The following is a 24,334-nucleotide window of genomic DNA, read 5'->3' on the forward strand; positions in this document are numbered from 1 at the left end:
AGTTGAGTCAAACAAAGAAAGTCTCTTCTTTTTTTTTTTGGACTGCTAAATGAAATCAGATAAACAAGAGCAAATGTACAGCCTCATTGCAACACAAGACTTGTTCTAATAATATTACTTCCTAGTTGCTCGATTATGCTGAGGCTACAATAACACGATTTGACAAAGGAACACTTAGCAGGGAACAGTTAACACGCCCAGTGAGCCACCTTGCGTATGCGAGCGTACAAAAGAACACAGAATGCTATGAAGTGTGTAGTTATTATCGCGGATGGAAAGAATGAGCTGAATTTGAAACTGCCATTTTGTTGAGATACTAAACGACCAATGTGTGTGTGTGTGTGCATGTCTGTGTGTTGAGCAAAGAGAAAGTGGCTGACTTCATTGATTAGAAATAACTGTGTTTTATTGTTCCATTATTTTTAGTTTGACTGCTGTCGTCTTATTAGACTGATGTTCTGTTGTTAAAATCCTCAGACCACGTAGAGACACTTTAGCCGACAAGTATTGCCTTTCTTTGGAAATTAGTTGGATTTGTTGTTATACATTTGTTAAAGGTAAGCGCTTAGGATGGGGGCAACATGGCAGGCGGTGGTTTCACGCTCTTGCCTCACACTTGAGGAGCTTCGAGGTTTAAATCTCCATTTCTTGTGTATAGAGTTTACAGCGACTGTTTCATTGCTTGGGTTTGTTATACACTTTAATGCCATCTGATTATTTGATTAATTGATGGAGTTATCCATTAAGAAATATTGAATAATGACTTGTGTACCCTGCTCCAGGTTACGCAGTCTTTAGGTACTATAAAAGAGGGGACTTCTCTTGACATAATGCCTTTTCCGAAACCTTTCCCTAACCTCAACCATCACAAATTATTGCATATTCCTAATCCTTATCCTAACTCCAACCATTCTTCATTTCACACCTATACTCTAAAATGAAATTTTGACCCTCAAAAAGAGGTTAAAAAAAGGGGACCTCAGAAATGTCCCCACTTCTTGGTGAGGTTCCCTCTTTTTTTTTTTTTTTTGCAAATAGTGCATCGCCCAGGCAACACCGTGGTATGAAATAAAACCCTTTCAATAACTTCTCATCATCGGAAGATGTAAGATATGACCTCTATAAAAGGCCAACAATATACCTAATTCCAAAATAAAGTCAAAATGGTGGACTTCTTTCTGGGTTTGACCAATGTTAAAAGTACAACCGGGGAATGCTTCGCTATTGAGGTATTTATTGAAAATACCTAGAGCTGTCAAACAATTACATTTTTTTATCAGATTAATCACATTTTTGAATTTTGATTAATCATGATTAATTGCTTAATTAAAAAGGCTTTTTTATCTACATTTTTTACCCACCAAATTTAAAGAAGCGCCTGCTATGTGTTCATTTTTTTGAAATTTAATGTTATGAGGATTTTTTTGCACACGCTCATCTGCCTCTTTTCCTAATCAGTTAATTACTTGCATAATTTAAAATGGAAAAAAAAAAGACCCCAATATTTTGACATGAACAAATATTCTGAATGTCATACGCAAACATTTATTAAATGCTTTACTTTAATACATGTAGTTATGTTTACTGCTCAAATGCAACCTGTGCTACATTTATCAAAGCCATCCACTGTCAGCTAAATGATCATCTGCGGTCAAAATGAATATTGTGATTAATCTGCGTTAATACAAGATTAATGCGAGAATTTTTTTGTGAGCACTAAAAATAACACAAGTAATCTCTAAAATTTTGATTTGTATGCCAGGTCTGTCTATCTGTGTGTGGAAGCTTTCAAGACCATTCACCAAGCTTTAGACCAGGGGTGTCAAGCTCATGTTAGGTCAGGGGCCGCATGGAGGAAAATATACTACCAAGTGGGCTGCATCAGTAAAATAATGGTACATAACTTAAAGAACGATTGCCGTCAATTATACGCAGATTTTCGCTATTTGTGTGCCAGCCCTAAATTACAGAGCCCAACTGTAATCATATTGTTCCAAATAATAATACAAATGCAAATGGAACAAAGCCCTGGATGTGTTAAATCTACCTGTTTTGCAGATATATATTGTTCCCAGAATGCATTGCGTGGCACAGTTAATGCCGTTATAAGATGCTAATCCTTGTCATACATGTTTATGTTACCAGTAATTGAATTTGTGTCGTATTTAACACGTTTATCGGTCTATGATTAAAATAATAATAATAATAATAAGAATAATAATAATTAAACAAACCGTAACTTTAATGTGTGTGTAAAATAATGACATCCAGGGTGATTCGCCCGTACAAGGACAGCTTGTGAAGTTATAAATGTTATATATTTTGATTGTGGCCGATTGATTAATTAGTCAAACATTACATTTATTTATTTATTTATTTTAACTTTACAAAATCATCTCGCAGGCTGGATTAAACCTCTTTGCGGGCCTGATCTGGCTTTCAATAACTTCTAATCTTAAGCATCTTTACATGCAACACCCAAAGTTTGAAGGCGATCGGATACTTTCAGTGGGAGGAGTTCGTTAAAATATGACTTTTATAAACAAACAAACAAAAATGGTGACAAATGGTGGACTTCCTGTGAAGCTTAATTAGCATATGGCTACAAATGACTTTTTTGTACATCACAGGCTGTTTCATATGCCTTCCATTTTTTTTTTTAGATCTATAGGTCAAATGTACAATCGAGAATGCTTTGTTAAGAACGAATTACAAAACTCAAAATGTGATGCCCCGCCCCGTCATAGTTTGTCAAAAAGCTAAGATTGTTTTCCCAGTTGTTTTCACAATATATACGGAAAAATGCATATCAACTGTGATTATCTGGGGTGCATCTTGATGCACCACTCTGTGATAGTGCTAACCACTGTGTTGAAACAACATAAGATTTCAATCGCATTGAAATATTTCAGTTGTTGGTGCTCGTAAACTGTAAATGTGAAACAAATCTATCATGGCCAGTCTCAATTTGACTTTATATCCTGATACCAGAAAACCCATTTAGTATTTGCTAACACAGTCAACCAGCCACTTCTGTATGTAAGTAACATGATGAAAAGCAGGCTTGCTGCATAGTAAATCTCACCCTGCCAGCTTTCCAGATATTATTTCACTCTATTTCCCCTGTGTAGCCATTAAGAAGACATATAACCACAGAAAACATCAGCTTTAAAGATGATCGTACAGTGCGCTTACAGAGTGTCTCACATCATCTACACAAGATGTCTGACCCATTAAACGAGAGGGCTGACTTCCAAAGAGGTATGCTGTATTGCAAATATATGGTAAGGGTTTAGGCTTGACATCCGCACATCCATTTTCTAGACTGCTTTTCTTGTTCAGAGTCGTGGGAAGCTGGAGCATTTCCCAGCTGATGTTGGATGAAAGACAGACTACACCATGGGCCAGGCATGACATAGCAATACAAATACTGTGCGCTGGCTACTATGAGTGCTTCATAGACTCACTCTAAGGTGAGCCAAAAAGATTTCATTTACTGTGCGCACCTAACACATTTCTAATGTTGTTTTTCCCTGGTGGCTAATATTTTTTGCCCAATGTCAGACCTGAAACATGTTCTCAAGACTCAAAATGCCACCTTTTCACCCTTTCTTGGTGGAGTTGAGATGTTTTACAGAAGGCAAATTCCTAATGTTGCACATTATATAGACAAACGTATAAATAGACACATTTTTTTAATGATGAATGAATGATTCTAGAGTGAATCTTAATTATTTCTCTTCCGAAGATGTCTGTTATTTTGGATCCCACTTTGGGAAAGGCTGTTTTCTTTGTTGCCATAACTGAACCTCAATGGACAAAACAACCTGTGTAACCAAACATCCTCTTTTGCCCGGACATGTTCACTTTTTTTTTTACATCCTGCCCAGGGGGGTGTTAAATTCATGAAAATGTCCAGTTGTTCTTGTTTTTCACAGGATCAATTAGCATGTGTTGAATTTGACTGGCTTTGCGTAACAAATGGGAGGCGGAGTGCACCATGGTGTTATGTGCATGGTAGACTGTTCCCAAGTTAATTGCAAAGGGTGCAGGGGGTGGGGGGTGGGGGGCATGATTTGTGGGTGCATAATATTGCTGCCCAGAGATTTAGCTCATTGGTAGAGGTCTGTGCTCCCAGACTGAAGACGTGGTCATGGCATGGGTTCGACTCCACTTCCAATCCCCAGTGGGGGGGGAAAAACAAAACAAAAATGGGGGCAAAAAACGGTTGAGCTTCAAACACTATGTCATTGTCATTATTTATTCATTTTCTGTTTCATTTTCTACCCACCTAGAGGGGGCATATGTTAAAATAGTTCTAATGTATGGCATCTTTGACTAAACTTTTGAGTATCATTTATCTGGGCTGTGTGTATTCTTTTTTATTTTATTTTATTTTTTTTATTTTTTATTTTTATTTTATTTTATTTATTTTTTATTTTATTTATTTTTTTTTTGGGGGGGGGGGGGGGGGGGGTTAAAATATGGCCACCCTAACTGTGGGGAATAGCTGCAAATTTCATTTATCCTTTTCCTAGTTTACAAAAGACTCAATAGTAAGATAGAATACAAATGTGCCAGTCATCTACAGGTTAATTGTCGTTGTCACATTGCACAAATGTCTGCCTATTCACATACACATAAAATGTGAACATCTGCCCCAGGGGGAGGAATATTCAGAATTTTAAAGTCTGGGAGGGGAAGATCGAGAGAGGGAACATAATGTGTTTTTACAACACACAATCTGTCTATGACTGTTAACAACAAAATTTACAGATTGCACGTAAATGAGGCAGACTGGCTCACACCAAATTATACAAACGCAATTAAAATCAATCTACAATGTTCAGTTCAAGCTATTACCTTCGGATGTTTGTGTGTGGGGGTGTGTGCGTGTGCATGTGTGTGTTCTATCATTTGTTAGAAGGGCACTAACTGTGAAAATTATGGTCAAGTCAAGCTTGAATATTTGATTGGAGAGAATGTGTAGCATAATGTTTATTTATGCCTCCTATGAAGAAAATGTTGATGGATACAGGTTGCCAACATGTTTCACTGTGTTCCCGATTATGTGATAATTTGGGAGTATAACTTAACCACCATCAAATGTAAACACCAGTATTGTCCTCAGAATTTGAGAGCAGACCTCACCAGGTCACACAGCTTGAAAGATAATATGATGAATGTCAATCAAGCATGTATGTAAATGCAATCTGTTCATCAATAATGCATAAATAGTATTGATTTAAATGATTTTCAATGGCACAGTCTAATGAGGTTATGGATTTTCTGCAATGGTCAACCACCTAAACCACAACACACACAATCACATAATAATAATAATAATAATAATAATAATAATAATAATAATAATAATAATAATAATAATAATAATCTTAGTTTGAACCACAAATGAATTCAAATTGAAGCATACCGACCATGCCTACCAAAGTTCAGTGCAGTCGTGGTTGGAAAAAACCCCCCACATAAGCACTTCTTTGTTGCAAATCCTCTTGGTCGCTTTCTCCTCTGTTCCTAATTCACCTCAGCTTTCTGTCCAAATCGATTCTTTTTTCACCGCTCATGCACGTTCACACGCTCACTTGATTATACTCCCATGACTCAAACTGACACACGCTTGCACACATACTTTATGTTCCATATGAGACACACATATAAACAGGTTTTGGTCACACCAGTCCATATGCATTATTTTCTAGAATGGAGATGAAACACTGAGCTCAGTTGAATTTGTGTACCCATCCATCTATTTTCAGTCTTGTCTTGATTAGGGTCACATGTGAGCCTTTCCCAGCTGAGTTTGGGCAAGAACCCCCTGAACAATTTAGAGATCTTTATTCTCGTGCCCAGTGCATGTCTAGCGCAAAGCGCAAAGCGCAGTCTGTTTGCAGGGGTGGAGTTTTCTTTCTTTTGGTATTTCCTAGACTAGCTAGCACAGGAATGTGGTTGTGCCATTGTGGGAGGGAATGCAGCCGACTCCTGGCCAATCGAAGCGGCTCCCCTCATTGCCTTTAAACCCAGCGCAGAGAGACCCTCACAGTCTACATGGCGCATAGATGCAGAAAACGAGTACACACAAAGTGCAACTGCAAGGAGATCTCCACTTACGGTTGACGGCTGAGGATGGCCACTTCGCCTTCCACACCCAATCATGCATATGTGTGTGCTGAGATTGGAACTGCAAACCTCTGAACTGTGAGTTAGTAACGCTAACCGCTTAGAAGAAAAAGACACATACAGTGTATACCAAACTAAAATATTAACAAAAAAGCATACTATACAGTAAATAAGCGGAAACGATACAGCAGCTGAGGTTATACCGTACTTGAATGCGCGACAATGCTAGCAGGAAATGTGATTTCTTTAAAATGATCTTGTCACGCTTCCTGAATACTCAAAAAGAGAGGACCTGGTCAAGGTCAAATGGAGAATTCCCTATTCTAATTCAGAGGCATTGCTCACCACCCGGAGCAAGAGCCATGGATTAATTTAGAGATCCATTCACCACGCTCGTGCTGAGGACTAAACGAGTAGAAAAAGAGGGAAAGAAATGAGGTGGAAAAGGCTAGGACAAAAGTGAGGAGTAGGAGGAGGATGAGTGTCTTGGAACCAAGAGACAGAAGAAGTGTTTCTGCTTGTTGACTTTCAGACGCTTGACTTAGAAGAGTTTCATTTTACAGACACTTTGCCCCTTATGGCCAACTGGCAGCAGTGGTGGGGGGTGCGTGTGCGTGTGTGTGTTTGTGTCTGAGAATATTTGATAACACAAACATCAGAAATGTAAGCAAAACAAGAACAAAAAAGAATGCAGTGGATAAATTTAGGGCAATCAAAACAAAGAAATTCATGAGTTTAGCGCATTTCTGGGACTATGGGTTCTAATCAGCGATTTAGTTGATCAATGTGAAGTTTTTCATGTACTCCACGTGCTTACATACAGTTTTCTTCAGATGCTACAGCAGGGGTGTCCAAACTTTTTCCTCTGGGGGCCACATACAGAAAAATAGAGAGCTGCAAGGGCCACTTTGATTTTTTTGTTTGTTATTTATTAAACACATTCATTCCCAGACCAGCAAAAAATACATCATTTTACGTATTTTTCCGTCAATGGCAGTGAAAGAGTTAAACATGGTAAAAATCAATGAAGCAATTATAAATTGTTGACATAATGTACAGTTACTTATTGAAAACTGCTAACAGTCACAAGGCAAATAGTGGCCCCTGTGTGCCACTATAATAGATACACCTCTCCACTGAGCAGTAGCAGAATCCCAACTTGACATTCTGAACCACAACAAGAACAATCGGTAGTAAACTGACCACACCGAGAACCATTAATTTAATGTGATGTTTTCACAAATTGGACCTTGACACTAAGCAACAAGTGGATGAAACAATTTTTATTTCTGAAACTGAATTATTAGCTGCAAATTTGTGTCTTTGCGTAGCTACAAATGTTTAATCCACTCTCTTTTTTTTTGTTTTTTTGTTTTTTTAACAACATTGAAAAATTATTTTTAGTGTTTGCCGCGGGCCGTCAAAAAATGCATGGCGGGCCGCAAATGGCCCCCGGGCTGTAGTTTGGACACTACTGTGCTACAGCTTCCTCAGACCATTCAAGAACATTTATTGTTGTTGTTACTTGAGTACTCTAAATGTCTGTAGGTGTGAATGTGAGTCTGACTGGTAGTTTATCGCTACGTGCAGCATGTGTGCTGTTATTGCTGAGATCAGCCCCAGCTGACCCACAGCACTACTGAGAATCAGCGGTATGAAAATGGATGCAAATGAGTGATATCTGCCACACATGTCCGTAGAGCTCAGAATCTATCTGCCTGCACCTTGATCAAATTTACTAAAATTGCATTATACTGCCTGTGCTAATACTTACACGTGTTCCAGCAGGCATGGAGTTTAGTTTCCTCTGCCAGGTGTGGTACGGAATGAGTGCTGGCTGAAGACTGGAAACTATTTTGAATTGTGACCAACAATGGTTAATGTCTCCTTTTTGTGTGTAAATAGCTAAAGTTGAGTAATTATTTATGTGGAATTTATCAAAAATAAATGAGTCGACGTAGTATATCCAGTGAGTGGGAGTTCTCTTGTGGAAAAAAAAAAATGCCGTATTGGTTGTAGATGTCAAAAGAGAGACTGAACAGACTGGAGTTGATTGAAAAGTGGAGATGAATCAAATAACAGCTCGTTACAACTGCTGGATGAAAAAGAATCGCAATCGCTCTGGTGAGCAAAAGAACAGGAAATTGATACTACAATTCCCACAAGCTCTCCGGTGCTAGACAATATGGTGTTGGTATGAGTCTTCATTTAATCTGCAACATTGGGTTCATATCCTGCCTTGTATGACTAGTTCAGACTGCTGGTGGTTGTGGTATTTGCTTTCCGTGGTTGTACTGTAGGCTGCAGCGGTGCCAACAATCCATTTAATGATTAGAGAAACTTTGAGTGTACCTAATAAAGTGGGCAATGAGGGTAGATTTTTGTTGGTATCCAATTCCAAGATACATGAAGAAGTTGTCAAAGGTCATATTGGGGTATGGATTTTTCTACCGAAAACAATTTTGCTCAAAGCTAACACAGTAAGTAGATATGCCTCGGGAATTGAAGCTTACCAGTTAGACTCATATTCCACATCATTCTCGTGTTTAAGGTCTGCTTTGAAATTAGATTTTTGGAGAAATAAATAGAGACGTGGTCTGCATTTTGCTTATTGATGTGATAAAACAGGAGTTATTTCCTCTTATGGGGACAGTTTCAGTCATGTACTGTATAAAACTACAAGGTTGACATCTCAGTTCATATTATTGACGATAATAATAATAATATTAATATAAAGGTTCATGTTTATTAAGAGTCACAATGAATCCATTTCCTCATGTAGATTTATCATAAAGAGAGTGAGACGTTAATATTCATATTCTGAAACAAATACATTTAAATGTTCTGACCTCACATATTTATTCAGTGTTATCTTTCACACCCCCTCAGTAAAGGAGAGAGATGGAAAAATATTGAAACAAGCTAACAGAGATCTGTTTGTATTTTTCTTATTAATATATACTGTACATTTCTTAAAAAAAAGAAAAGAAGAAAAAAAACTTTTCTTGGCAGCCAGTGATATATTTGTGTCTGAAACAAATAAAATGTTTCTGCAGCTTTAGTCAGCATTTCCTTATGTAGCATTAGTTAGTCATTACTTGAGGACATAATGAAGATGCAATTGTAAGTACTGTACTGTAGTTATTTTATGCATGAACTGTCACTGTGGTGCACACATGCATTGTAAAATGCCAGTTGGATTCTTTTGTTCTCTCAGAACACTTCACACCATTTCATACAACAGCAATGCAACTTATGCTACCCATGATAATACAATAGGATGCAATCTGATATGTGGTCACTGTGTTCCTTCCCACTTAAACATCACATCCTCACTGAAACTTAAGTCATTTTTTTTTGTGTGAAATGAATGAAATAAATTGACAATTATCAAAGTGTTATTGTCTGTTTTAACTACTAAATTATTGTCATGAGTAAATGACACAAATGATGTCAAATTAAATGATTGGGAGGACACTATATGGATTCATAAATTCACGACTTGCACTGAGAGTTTTTACATATTTTTGTCCGGAGTGACAGTATACATATCACATCATGATTCAACAGCTAATTGGTATTTTTTTTCCAGACTTTCAAGCAATAATTATTTTAATGTATACTAGTACCTTGAAATATTAACTCTCACCTTGACTGTTCTAAAACATTAACTCACATTTTAATTAAAAATGCCAAATAAATGCTGCATTCCCGGGCCATATCCTGAGAAAATGGAGCATTGTAGCTGCCAAATACCAAGCTGCTATACATGTTGGCTATACACTGATCTGATCAGCTGGATTGGGATTGGACGATATTTTGGATTTTATGCTAAATCGGTAATTGGCTGTAATGTCTTAATTTGCCCAATCAATCAATCAATCAATCAATAATGTCATTGATCGGCTCCGCAAAATAAGACACATATTATTTTTAATGTTCATCAGCATTTTTTTGAAGAATGTATTGTTTTTTCCCCCCATACACTTCAGTTTAGGGCTGTGCAATTAATTGAAATTCAATTACAATTATAAATATCTATATCTTGTGGTCAATCATCCATCAATTTTCTTGACCGCTTATTCCTCACAAGGGTCACGGGGGGTGCTGGAGCCTATCTCAGCTGGCTCTGGGCAGTAGGCGGGGGACACCCTGGACTGGTTGCCAGCCAATCGCAGGGCACACAGAGACGAACAACCATCCACACTCACAAGCACACTTAGGGACAATTCAGAGCGCCCAATTAACCTGCCATGCATGTCTTTGGAATGTGGGAGGAGACCGGAGTACCCGGAGAAGACCCACACAGGCACGGGGAGAACATGCAAACTCCACCCAGGAAGGCCGGAGCCCGGACTCGAACCCGAGTCCTCAGAACTGGGAGGCGGACGTGCTAACCAGTCATCCACCGTGCCGCCCTGTGGTCAATCAGTTCAGGCTATATAAATAAAGATGACTTGAGTTGACTTCAACAAACAGTGAAGGAGAACTCACTGCCTTTCTGTTGAGATGAACAAATAGAATACTTTGAATTTAACACAAAACTGAAATAATAAGCTAAGACTATAATTCACAATCACCCAATTAATTCCATATTTGGAATGCTACGTGAAAGAAAATTTTAATTCACCTTCATGACATTTAACTGGCATGAATTCTGTAATCACCTCAGCCTGCCTCCCACTGACAATCATAAGATGGTAATGTAATTTACACTATCTAAATATCACACAACACTTTCCATTATTTGTACTTTATTTTTGTTTTTTTGTTTTTTACATTTGAAACGTAAAAGAAATGTGGTAAACTTGCTCAAACAACAGCTCCACTGACTCAGTTCTTCCATAAGGAGGGTGATGCTCACACAAGAGTAAACTGTCACAACTACATGCTTTTGGACACAGACACCTGCCACACAGAGAGACAACCCCAAGAAATTGTTGACCGGCCAGTGCAAGCACCACAACCGAGTCGAGATTACTCTAAGCACCCAGTCAAAAGATGATATTAAAAGATTAGCTTCAAATAACCAGGGAGGAAATCAATACACAGAAGAGCTTCTGCCACTCCGATCAGACTTTTTTTTATGATGGTATCAACAAGTATTTGTTGATGCTGTAGTCTTAGCACCAATTGGACAATATAGAGTTATGTTAAGCGCATTCAACACCCTATTGATATTAAAACAACCAAACAATCATGAAAAGGAGTATATGGACTTTTGTAAAAATAGCATCATTTAGAGAACAAAGCTGGAGATTTTCGCCAACATTTTATGCTTCTTTTTTTCCGTCAGTGTCTTGGCCTGTGGAATTGAGTCTATAGTTTTTGCATAACTTCTAGCTTACATCTTGGCGATCAAAGATCAACCATGACCAACCAAATACATGCATTTTTTTTATTTTTTTTAGGATAGACTGGTGGGAAACCGACCACTTGTAGGTAGACTTCTATACTCTCTATTACTGTTTAAGATTAAGCATACAACATTACCATTGAAATAGATTATTAACTAGGCATCAGATATTATAATTATAATCTAGATTAAAACCATTTCTGCACTTCTTGCCAGGCAGAATTTGTAGAGCATTGCCTAATCAGTGAAAATAGGCTTTTTTTTTTTTTTGAATAACAATAAACTTGCCTGACTCTCCCATGCATTCTTTCATTTGAGTCTGTTTTATCCAGTGTAAATTTAGATCAAATTATTATTTTGGCATGTTTTTTAAGGGCCTTTCAGTAAGTAGATTACCCTATGTACACAAATCCCAATTGAATCACTTCACTGTGATCACTCTCCACACAATCATAATGCAGAGTCAGCACTGGTAAATTCTCAAGTTCCAAATATTGAGTAATATTAAGCAAAAAATTACATTACAGAATGTTTGGATACTCACATGCATTGGTGACTGCAAAGCTGTTGGCTGTCTCTATATTGTCGACATGTGGGACCAGGTTGAAGGGGGCTTCCGTAGCGTTCGGGCTGGTGTTGTGAAGGAAGATAGCCAGTCGAAAGGCTGTGTACTCCTGATCAGTATTCCTAATGAATAAGCCGCCTAGGGGAGTGAGACAAAGGAAAAGGTGATGGAGAGGAGAAAGAGAGGAATGTAAGCCAAGAAAGATTGATGAGGAGAGAGGGCGGATGACAAAAAAGCAGACAGAGAGAGAGAGAGAGAATAAAACTAACATCTACATTACCATTTGTAAGAAAAATGTCACTTGTGTTTCAGCACATACTTAACCATGAAAGAAAATCCATGGATACAATTGCTGCACATTTGAAATAAAAAAAGGGAGCGGGATGTAAAAGGGTAGGGGGAAAGAAATTGAAACAACTAGCCTGTCAGAGGTCAGTAGACAAAAAGATAATGAGTTGGAGAGGAGGTAACAGATAACAGAGGAAGGCCAGATCACAAAAATGTCAGCCCCATACTGGAAGAGCAGAGGCCACGCACAAAAAAGGGATGACGATGTGGATACAAAATGTCAGTTGGCCTTTTAAAATGAGAGACTCATATCCCATCGGACCAAATGAGAATGTGATAAAAGATCAAAGAAATGAGACACATCATACTATCCAAAACTATAAAAAGGAAGGCAAAGATATTTGAGAGAGAATGAACATTTGAGCATGCATGTTTGTGAAGAGCAGAGTGCCGCAAACTGTAGGCTGCATGCAAAGAAAAGCTTTTACAAATTCACAAGGAGTCCCAGAGGGGCTCCTTTTATGAACTAAGCCACAGACATTGTAATCTGACTAACTCCAGCAACTATGCTAATGAAGTGAAAATGAATAAAATATGACTTGTATCATTAGTACAAATTCAATAGGAGAATAAGCACATGTACAGAAAACAGGAAATCAACAAACATGGCGGACTTGTACACTTTGTCCAAATGTTCTGTTAATAATGACATAAGCCTTGGATAAGAGTGTGGGAACTTGCGGCCAAGAACCAAAATCATTATTGTACATTGTAAAGGTAAGACATGAAAAAAAGTATTGACACACCTCTCCATTACAGTACATTAACATGACATTGAAAGAACATTCTCAACCCTTTCTTCAAAAATTTGGAGTCAGTTGCTATGCAGTTGCTATGGACCTGGAATAGTAACTCTTATTTTGTCTATTTCATCTACTGTGTCATGTAGACCTTTATTCTGTCATATAGTCGTATAACCTTGCTCTAGCTGTAGTTTCTGAGTGACACTTTTGTCAATATGTTGAGGTTCCTTAGCCGAGGTATTCTCTCAGAACGTCGAGGTTCCCTATCCCTCGTCTTCCATCCAAACAGTTCTCTTCCTTTCTGTTCAAGGTTGCTTCCATGAATCCAGCCCTGCTCTCTCAATTGAAGTTTTTCAGTCACACGTTATTCAGCCACTACTCTCATATCTTTTTTTACCATCTTGTCTTTAACTCACTTAAAATCCATTATCATTAGGGCAATTATGCCGAAAATGCCTGCAAAAGGATCACCCAAAAATAAATTTGAAGCTGTTCTTGAACCATTTGGAGTATCAGCATAGTTTTTTTTCTTTTTTAAGATAACTTAGAATTGTTGCCACCGGTGGGACAAATCACTAACCTGGCAATAACCAGATGGATATTACATATTCTCCGGAGTTTGTGAACTCACAAATACCGCGAGAATTCATCTTGCGAGAGTAAGGTGAACAAATCACACTGTATTAAAAATAAATAAAAAATCTGTTGACTTATAATCACTACTGTTATGTGATGGCGTAATGCAGCTACAAGAACTTGTATATGATGAAAGCGACAATCTCAGTTCCCACAGGTGCAGACGTAGCCCTCCGCAATGTGGAGCCCGAGGCGAGATTTTTATAGGGCGCGCACCCTCCCACATTGGTGATTTACATACACTTACTAAGGAAATCAAAGAACATTGTGCTTAATTTATAAGATAACCTGTCACCCTATTCACATGCTTAATACAATTGAGTGAAATATAAAAAAATCTAGGATTAAATAATGAAAAAAATTTAACCACAATATAAAATCCTGTAAATAAATGAATAAAAAGTAATAATAATAGTAATAAATAAGAATTAATTAGAAGAATGAAGATGGTGTTTAGTGTTTCACCCAGAGGTGGTTTAGTTTGGTGATTGCATCTGAAAGTTTTATATAATAACTTTTTTCCCCTCAAAAATATACAACTGTATTACTGTAAGATTAAGACTTTAAAATAATATATATATATATATATTTTTTTTTATTTTATTTTATTTTCTTCTGTGCGGCCCTTACACTTGTTTGCAATGTTGAAACAGAAATTGGTCTTCCCCAAACGGTTCCCACAATCATTCACGAGCATCTGATTGGACTAGTCCAACCCCCTAATTGATGAATTTATAAATGTTTCCAATTTTTTTTTTTTAACTTATTTTTTTCAATTAGATCAACCTCTGCTCAATGCTTCAAGGGCTTACGTGATTGGAAACAAAATGATTGAGCTCACTTTTAACAGTGAAAGAGTGAAAAGAGATTGGGCGGGGAAGAGGAAAGATGACAAGGGAGGAGTCGGCAGGCAGCACATAATGAAGGGAGACATTATGATGACAAAATGCCGTCTACCTTTGTGTATGTCTTTCTCTCACTGAGCGCTCATCCTACATGCTCGTAAGTTTAACTCAGAGTATTAACTCACACTTAACTCAAGCTTGATTGTTAAAAAAGAAAAGACAGGGATCTCGCATGTTCAGAGAAAACTGGATAAATGAAAGCAGAATAATTGGACTGGCGTGAAATGTGATGTGAATGTGATGATTCTAAATCAAAAACACGGACCGCCATCATTGATGTCCTTGTTTACATCACGCAAATCTTTGCACAATCTCAATTTAGTAACCATAAAAGGGTTAACACCGCCATGTTTGTTTTGCTTTTTCTTTGGCTTTTTGCAACATTTATTCCGAATGATGGATGTACATCGTGCGAGATGTCAACAAATCTCCACCTCCTTCAAGAAGTTCACCAAGTATGAAAGGATCAACTTTCTTTGATTTATGGGCTATATGCCACGGAGGAGGCGGGACTTCCAACTTCCGGGTTTCACACATCAGCTTTGTTTCCAGTTCCTGTTTGCAACGTGTGGGCTGAGTTCCAGTATTTGCGTTTCGACCTTTGTGCCCCTCGGTTGCACGTTCCCGTCGACGGGTGCAAGTGTGTAGTGTGTCTGTCTCAGTTGTCCGAAGCATTTCAGAGGACGGGAGCGCACGGTTGGGGGGTGCCGGGGTGATGGTGCGAGTGTTGGAACGCGGCCAGTAGTGGCCAGAAACGGTGGTGATGTGTGAAACTTGGAAGTCCGTGGCATCTACCCCTTTGTGGCTTTTTCCAGATATTAATACAAAAACATCGGCAATAAATCCTATTTTTTAGATTCTATGTAAAGATTGTCTTTTGTTGACAAATTTACACATAATGTTATATCAACTTTAGGTTTTACAGTAGTTCACTCTTGTATGGCGGTTGAATTAAAAGGGTGTTAAAAATTACTTACTTAAAAAAATCACCTTGACAGTAAATAAAGACTGTGATGGTAAGTTACTTGGGAACTGATTAGTTCAATTGATATTATTTAAAATGAGTGGGATTTTTCACTGATAGTGTAGTGGTACATCTTGCTGCCCTTTGTGCATACAGCAAATTGGTCAGTGTTAAATTTCCAGTGTTCGATCATATATGCAATAAGCAGTGTTATTTGTGTTGGGGTGGATGTTGGGTGTAACCTGAATATCAGTACCTTGAGTGTTAAAATGACCAAACCTTCATTTCTGGTGAAGGAGAAACTTTCGAATTTTCTAGTGCGCTGTTGACATTTCAATTGCGATACAGCCAGTTGCTGTTATCAGGGTGTTACGAGTGGTCGTCTCACAACCCTGAAAGCGCTGTTTCAATCCCTTGCCAGTGTGACTATGTCAATGTAACCTTGAGCAAGACACTGAACCCCCATTTTCTCCTGATACTGTCATCAGTAATCAAAATGTAAAGCGCTTTGAGGGCCTTGTAAGGGGGAAAAGGATTATATAAATGAAGTCCCATGTATCAGAGTAATGTCTAGCTTGAGTTACTTTTTTTAACACTGACTTAAGTGTTTAGACACCAGAATTAAGTGTAGTTTGGCAGAATTAAATGTTTAACACTGATGAGTGTAGAGTACTTTCAACACTACTCTGTTTACCAGTGTAGATTTTTAACATTAAACAGTGTTGGTGCAACACTGGTTCAGTGTGGAAAAAAAAAGTAACACTTTGAAAAGTGTCAGATTTACACTCATTGGTGTGGACACATATAAACACATTTCTAGTGTTAGATTTAACACTGGCGATTTTGCACCATCTGTGCAGATGGTGGAGGTTCAGTTCCCAGTAACCAGCTATGAACGGTCGGTCCCAAGCCCCGATTAAAATAAATAAATAAATAAATAAATAAATAAATAACATGTGCCAAATAAATCATCTAATTGGCTGACTATGATGACCCCTGATAGGACAAGCTGAAAGTTGCAACATAATAAATGGGATTCCCGCCCCTCCTGACATACAATCCAAATGCAGCTGATGGAAGAGTCTATCTAGTGACTTAGAAAAGGCTGCATTCGACTTTCGAGGTTCTACTAGTTACTTCAAACAGAATTAATGTTTGCCAAGTCTAAACGTGAAAAACGGAGAGCAAAGCTTTCTGTGAAATTACACCGAAAACGTATGTATCCAACTCTACTTAAGTGAACAACTGGACTGGACTGGTCACATATGTGTGTCACATATGTGTTCCTATCAGCAGGGTCTGAAACAGCATGAACCATAAAATTCTCTAATGTGGTTAAAGGTCCCCTGTAAGTTATGACCCTCAAGAATCATCCGCCAGCCGCCCTTTTACAGCACCCTGGACTGTGTGAGCACACTACACATTGCACATTTTATAAGATGTGTGTTGAGGAAGCAGACGTGGAGTGGATGCAAATCTGCACAACAAAATATTTAGCATATTAAGTTTATTGGCATCTGCAGGTACAGAGTCAAGGAGATGAATCCCATTATAGGACCTCCCAATTGCCCCCCACAAGGAGTGATGCAGTGAATTCATTATCACACATTTGACTGCGTGCCTGTGGCGTGTGCGCGCCACACATGCTCGCATGCACGTGGGTTCATCTGCGACCCTGACCGCTATTTTGCAAACTTTATTACTTTTTTGGTCGGTGTACTTAGAAAGAAAGGTTTTGCTTTCACAAGAAAGGAAAATAAAGAGAGCTCGAGGGTGAGAGAGACTGAGAGAGAGAGAGAGGGAGGGAGGGAATACTGCAGTGTCTAAAGAGAGATAAGACTGAAGAAGGAAAAAAGCTTTTTAAATATTCACACACAGACAAAATGAAACACTTTGTATGTATTTGTAGACCATTTATGATTTTGAGAATGGGTTAGAATGAAGAACCTTGGCCAAGATGTTTCCATGCTGCAGTTTTGTTTCTTTTCTTGAAGACTTTGAAAAAGCACATCTGTATGAAAAAAAAAAAATGAAAAAAACTCACCAATCTGCACCGAGCTGGGGAACGCTCCCGTCGCCAACCCCCAGAGGACAGAACACAAGCCCAGAAAGTGCCAAGAGAAAATATTAATCCTCATGTTTCTTCACTTGGGTCCCCTCAAAAAGTGTTGAGATACATTGACAGGGAGGAAGGGGGGGAAAGACGGCAGGAAAATGACAGGAAGGTTTTCTCCGTGTACTGTATGCTTTGTCCAAGGTAGTATTCCTATTCCATGATGGGCTTCTCGCGGTTCTCCCCCCCCTGCATGCACAGTCCGCTCAAGAGAGCGCAGTGTGTCCGGTGTACATGGAAAGACAGAGGCGGCAAGGAGGAGTAAGGGAAAGTCGCTGCAAGATTGCCGAGCTTGGAGAGCAGACTGCATGGAGCAACTGGACATGCGCGCCACCCTCCTCCCTCGCTCCCTCCCTCCCTCCCTCTCCTTCTTTCAGTCTCACACACTCTCACGCTCTCTTTCTACATCATATACTTTCTCCTTCCTTGCTGCTGATTCAGTGTTCATATGGGGAGGCGTGGATTATGTGAGCCACATTTACGCACTTTCTAAACGCATGTCACATGTCTTATGTCAAAGAGAGCGAATAAAACATGGTCGTTTGTTTCCCTGAAGAAGTTTAAATGAGGGGTTCCTTCTGCGTCAAAGACAATCCATCCTGACACAAAGGTCCAAACCAGACTGCGACATCTGGCCACAGAAAAAGACTAATTTATATGTGGACCAACCCCCCAACATTAAATACATTTGCAAAATTGATCAATTTATTAATTTAACACTATGCTACTTAATATGGTTGTTTGCAGTGTGTCAAACCACACTTTATCATACTTAGAAAAATTACACCTAATGCTGTGTCAGTCATGTAATGTGAGGTGCGGAGATAAGACCGAATCACAGACAAGACACGAGAGGTGAGAGTACAGACTCTTTCGATGCAAAAATACGAAAAAGGTTGGATTCAGATGGCCTCAAGAAAACACTTAACAGAGAAACCTTGATTGAGAGAGCAGGGCTGGATGCATGGAAGCAACTTTGAAAACATGCAAGAACAGCTTGCATGGAAGAGTACACAGGAAGCCTCGTTTTGCTGACAAAAGTGTCACTCAGAAACTCCAGCTGGGAAAAGCACACTTCTATATGACAGAATAAAGTCCTATATGACAGAATAAAGCCCAATTCGCGCTGATTGCGGAAAGGACGGGGTGTGTTTTTTGTACGGCTTCCGCAAGGACTGCAATTCACACCGGGTACGGAAGTCGTACGGAAATCTGCACCCGCAAGACCACAAGATTACGTGGGGTTCGCGCTGGAGAGTTGAGTTCAAGCGATAACAACCGTGTATGTAAAGTCCTATTTTGCAAACAATAGCCAGGCTTGTCTGTTGTCACATTGATATGCTTTTTGGACATTATTTCTGGGACTAAATAGTTTAAATAGTGATATTTTGTCATGTTTAATTTATTCTGAGCTCCTTTTTTGTCTTAAATGTCCGACTCGTGTCACACTATGTGGCTAGCTAGCTTCCCTCCCAAAAAAACGAGTCCGCAAACGGTTTTATTTTGAAATATACCGGATTTACCTTAATCCGAGACTTCCTGTCCGGCTCGTGTAATTTCCTCGTATAATTTCTTTAGCTTCATAAAAATCCGCATTAGGCATCTGGATAAAATAGAACGTTTGCGGAAACCTTCCGCGTCGCCGCAGTCGTTCGCACCGCAGACGCAGCTGGTGTGAATTGACACGTAGACTTGAATACGTTCTATCCTTGCGTCCGTACGGCCGCCGTACCGAAAACGCACGGTATTCGTTCCGCAGCCTGTGTAAATTGGGCTTAAGAGTGACAATTACAGGACCAGAGCAACTGCATATCAGCTGACAATTTCATCATCACAGTGAACATAGCAACTGCATAGCAACTGGCCACCTAATCACAAGGAACATAGCAATTGAGAACTTCATCATCACAAGGAAAATAGTAACTGTATAGCAACTGACAACTTCATCTTCACAAGGGACATAGCAATTGAGAACTTCATCATCACAAGGAAAATAGTAACTGTATAGCAACTGACAACTTCATCTTCACAAGGGACATACTAACTGCAAACTGCATAGCAACTGACATCATAATCATCATCATCATCACAAGGAACATAGTCACTGCATAGCAACTGAGAACTTAATCATCATACGGTACATAGCAACTGCATAGCAACCACAAAATAAGAGTGATTAGAAACAATAAGTGACAAAGACATAAGGGACATAATGCAAGACTATAACAACACAATGACCCAACCCAAACCACAGTCATAAGGCAGCAATTTCCTGTTGTACTTATTTCGACCTAAGTGAGCTGGAGCCTATCCCTATTGCCTTTGAGGAAGCGATATAGAGCAGACAAGCTAAGCAATTTATCCAATGTGCTGCCCTTTCTATAACCGTAGACCTGAAAATAATCCGTTAATACAATGTTAATATAATGCTTAAAAAAAAAAAAAATCCAGAATGTAATTAACATATCGCCAAGCCATGTGTCAATGGGAACACGGCCAGGGATTAAGGAGTCCCCATCATTTCAATGCCACAAATTGAAAATACTATTATGGAGTGCCAATGTCTATAGTACCACATAACTGCTTCAAAAACGGACAGACAGACAGACCAACCAGTCCATCCATTATTTTTCTTGTTTCAAAGACATTGATGTGTGCGTGTGTGTTTTTTCATTTTGCTTCGGAAGGATAGTAGTGACCTGCACTGATATCACAGGCTTTCAACGCTGACACGAACTGTCCATGGTGCTGAAAGCAAAATGTGCACCAGGCTGGATGCAGGATGTGGAAAAGTGGTTTCTCACTGCTCTCACACTTCCGAGAGTATCCATGTATGCTACTAAACATGACCAAATCAATCAATTCATTTATATGTCCTAATTAGATTCCCTATATAATAATGCAGTTGAGCGGTTAGCACGTCTGCCTAACATTCACAAGATGCTGAGTTTGAACCTTGGCCACGGCCCATCTGTGTGGAATTTGCACAAGCGTGCATGCTCTCTCTCCTCGTGCTTGTGTGGGTTTTCTCCAACTACTGGTTACCGCCCACATTCGCGAACATGCATATTAGCTTCGCTGAAGACTAGTCTAAATTGTCAAGACGTGAGTGGGAATGGTGTTTGTCTATATGTGCACTGTTGACTTGTGACCAGTCCAGGTTATACTTCACCGCTTGCCTAAAGTCAGTTGGGATAGGCTGCAGCTCACTTGCAACCCTAGTGAGGAAATGTAAAGTTCTCATTAATTTCCACATACCCAGCAAGGGTCCATGGTTCTCACTTGTGTTACTTATTAATGAATATTTAATAATTGATTGGCAGCCTCCACCATCATTATTTCATCAATGTTACAGTGAATGGTTGCGTAACACATCATTGGGTATCTTGCATACACATGTTTAAAGGTAAGCAGCAATCACAACTCTTCCAAACATTCCCAATGCAGTTTGGGCACAACAACCGTTTCTCTATTTTTCATAGCTTTTCAAATGCTGCAAATTGATCACGACCCCGGGACACATTAGTAATGCATAGAATTCTGAAACGTTTTGGTGAAAATAGTTTTATTTAAGTCAGCAGGCATCTAAAAGGAGCAAGTGTTGTTCTTTTTCATTGGGGGTCGCTTCAATGTATTTAGCAGAACTGGCAAAACTCATCCTGTTCAAAAGTAAAACAAGTAGCAAATAAGTATTTATAATTCAAATGAGCAAACGGTTTTCTGAATCAATATGGAAGACATCCTGAGTTTACAATATAATGCTACTGTCTGTGTGATGTACATACAGTATATCTACTGTACGTCCAAGCTGTTTGAATGCAATCCATAATGACTACCTCCCAGGAATTCATTCTCCCTGCCTAGCAAATTGACCCAAGTCGATTATGTGGTTCACAGTCAATATAGCACCTTGGTAATAAAGACCCATCAGCACAGTCTTACCGGCTATGATAATTGACACACAGTTGTTTGCTTTGTGCTGAGGCTCAAACCATTTTGAGTGTAAATCAACACTGGGGTAGTGGAGTTAAAAGTGTTACCTTTCATTTGGAGATTGTTTGGTGGAGCTTTTTGCTCACAGCTAGGCTTTACCACTAGCTTCTTCTTTTTTTTGCTAGCCATTTTTACAAGTAATAAAGTAAAATGGTGGTGTTTGTGTAGCGCTCACTTATTCCAATTAATACATACTTATACTTGTATTTCTCATCGACTTTTAGCAATATTTGAAATCAACATTTCAAGGATGTATTACAAAACATTAAAATCACAGCAGCAAGTCACTGATGGGCTAGTCAGTGCTTGGTTTGCCAGACAGCATGTGTTCACTTGAGTGCTTTCTGATTGACTGGCCATCAGTTCAGAGTGTAGTCCAACTTTTGGCCAAAGTCAGCAGGGATTGACTGCAGCTCACTGTGACCCTGCACAAGATAAGCAGTATAAAAAACGGATAGGTGGTTCATAGCAGCATTTCTATTGCTTATATTGTGCTTGTCATTTCCAAACCTTGGAGTTGGCCTTGTGACAGATGCTAGACTAAAACTTAGGGTAATCTCCTTGGTGAGGATGTGTTTATTTTGAAGCATACATGCATCCCTTCCATAAGGATTTGAGCTTGAAGGTCAATTCCTTTGTTTTATTCTTGTATCCTGAAGGCAATTGGGTTTCAGATCAAAAGATGAATATGAGACAAAAATTCAGAAATCCAGCTTTTATTTTGTGGTATGTACATCTAGATGTGTTAAACTACTCTCGATTAACATCACCAGACTGTTGCATCCTTCATTTGAAATGATTTTCCAGGCCTTTACTGCAGCATCTTTCAGTTTGTGTTTGTTTCTGGGGGTTTCTACCATCAGTCTCATTTCCAGGAGGTAAAATGCATGCTCTATTGGGTTAAAATCTGGTGATTGACTTGGTCAAAACTAGTGTTGTTCCGATACCGTTTTTGGCTCCCGATACTGATTCCGATACACAGCTTTGCAGTATCGGCCGATACCGATACCATACCGATACCTGAGGTTTTTTTTTTCCTCAACATGAAAAAGCTGTCCTGCCATTGGTTCAGAGCATTCAAGGGCCAATAGGATATCTTAGATCGGCATGCAGTGAACATGTCACATATCAGTGACTGTCGTCCACAAACAAGACACAAGATGCTGCATCCAAAATCCTACATTAGCTTTGGAATTAATTGTATCGGCATGTTACTTGTGAGTAGATACCAATACCACTGTTTTAATGGCGCATCTGCCGATACCAGTATCGGTATCGGAACAACACTAGTCAAAACCTTTCACTTTGTTGTGTTGGCATTGTGTTTTGTGTCAATGTCTTGTTGCATGATGACGCTTACCCAATTAGTTTGGATTTATTTTTGTGTAAATTCTGTAATTCTATTCAGTCTTCAGTATACAACAAAAACAAATAACTTTACCTTGCTGTTGCAATACCTTTGGAGGGGATGGTATGCAATTGGATTGGATTGAAAATGGGTGAAAATGTGATGGTTATTATCCCTTTACAGCAATAAAAGTTTCCATTCTTCATCCAAGATGGGGTTGAGATCAAAAGTTAAAATTCTTCCCAGCATGTCTTTATGGGTACAGGGGCACAGCCACGCTCTAACAAAACCTATATTTAAATCCAAAATGTCTTATTGAGATGACAAATTAAGATCTTTTGTGCTCTGATTGATTAGTTAATGGATTTAGAGGTTTGTCTCAATGTTTTTTCCTTCACATATAATTTGTTTGCCCAGCATCAAGCAGGCGACAGGCGACGCCAATTTGGCTGCTTTGTTCCATTCTTGCATAAAGACAATAGTGGCACTGCGGATGTGCAGAATGTATTCCACTATCTTCTTCTCCCTTTGTCTCTCATCTCTCATCCTTCCTATGCCTCTTGCTCATTGCTTTTGCGCTCCATTTGTATACAAAAGTAAAAACAATAGCTCATAGACAACCTTTGTTTCTTATGTGTCTGTAATTATGTGTAACATGAAAACACGTAGTGCTTTCAAACCCAATGCCTTCCCATATTCTAACAATATTAACTCATTCACTGCCATTGACGGAAAAAGACGTCAAATGATGCATTTTTTTTGCTGGTCTGGTGTTAATAAATAACTTTAAAAAAAAATCAAAGTGGCCCTTGCAGCTTTCTATTTTTCTGTCTGTGGCCCTCAGAGGAAAAAGTTTGGACACCCCTGCTGTACATTATAGCAACAATTTACAATTGCTTCATTGATTTTTACCATGTTTAACTCATTCACTGCCATTGACGGAAAAAAACGTCAAAATATGCGTTTTTTTGCTGGTCTGGCAATGAATGTGTTAAAGATGACTTCTAGGCTGTTTGCGTGTCATCCAGCCAATTTGTTAGCTCTCCTGCTTGAAAGGTGACCAAAATAACCCTCCCGCCCTCCACTTTCATCGGTAGTTTCTCATCCGTCTTTACATTCCTGCTTCCCTTTCCTGCCTGGGTGATGAATCATCAATCTGAATGTCCTCCCCATTCCACACCCCTCCTTTTACATCCGTCTCCGTATCACTTCTGCACTTGAGCCA

The 24,334-nt window shown here is 39.0% G+C and overlaps 1 protein-coding gene across 9 annotated transcripts in view; it reads right to left on the reverse strand.

Annotated features, from left to right (window-relative positions):
- gria4a (glutamate receptor, ionotropic, AMPA 4a) overlaps window positions 1-18,058 on the reverse strand; it is a 124,518-nt gene extending 106,460 nt beyond the window's left edge. For all 9 annotated transcript variants that reach the window (XR_013288056.1, XM_077542059.1, XM_077542058.1 and 6 more), the window contains exons 1-2: window positions 17,700-18,058; window positions 12,039-12,197 (exon numbers count right to left, since the gene is read on the reverse strand). Coding sequence is in view for 8 of the 9 variants with exons in the window: in XM_077542059.1 (XP_077398185.1) it covers window positions 12,039-12,197; window positions 17,700-17,793 (253 nt within the window). In the remaining variant the exon portion in view is untranslated. The remainder of the gene's footprint in view (window positions 1-12,038; window positions 12,198-17,699) is intronic.
- Between the last annotated feature and the right edge of the window lie 6,276 nt (window positions 18,059-24,334).

Source organism: Festucalex cinctus, chromosome 13 (genome assembly GCF_051991245.1).
Source record: "Festucalex cinctus isolate MCC-2025b chromosome 13, RoL_Fcin_1.0, whole genome shotgun sequence".
NCBI classification, from domain to species: Eukaryota; Metazoa; Chordata; class Actinopteri; order Syngnathiformes; family Syngnathidae; genus Festucalex; species Festucalex cinctus.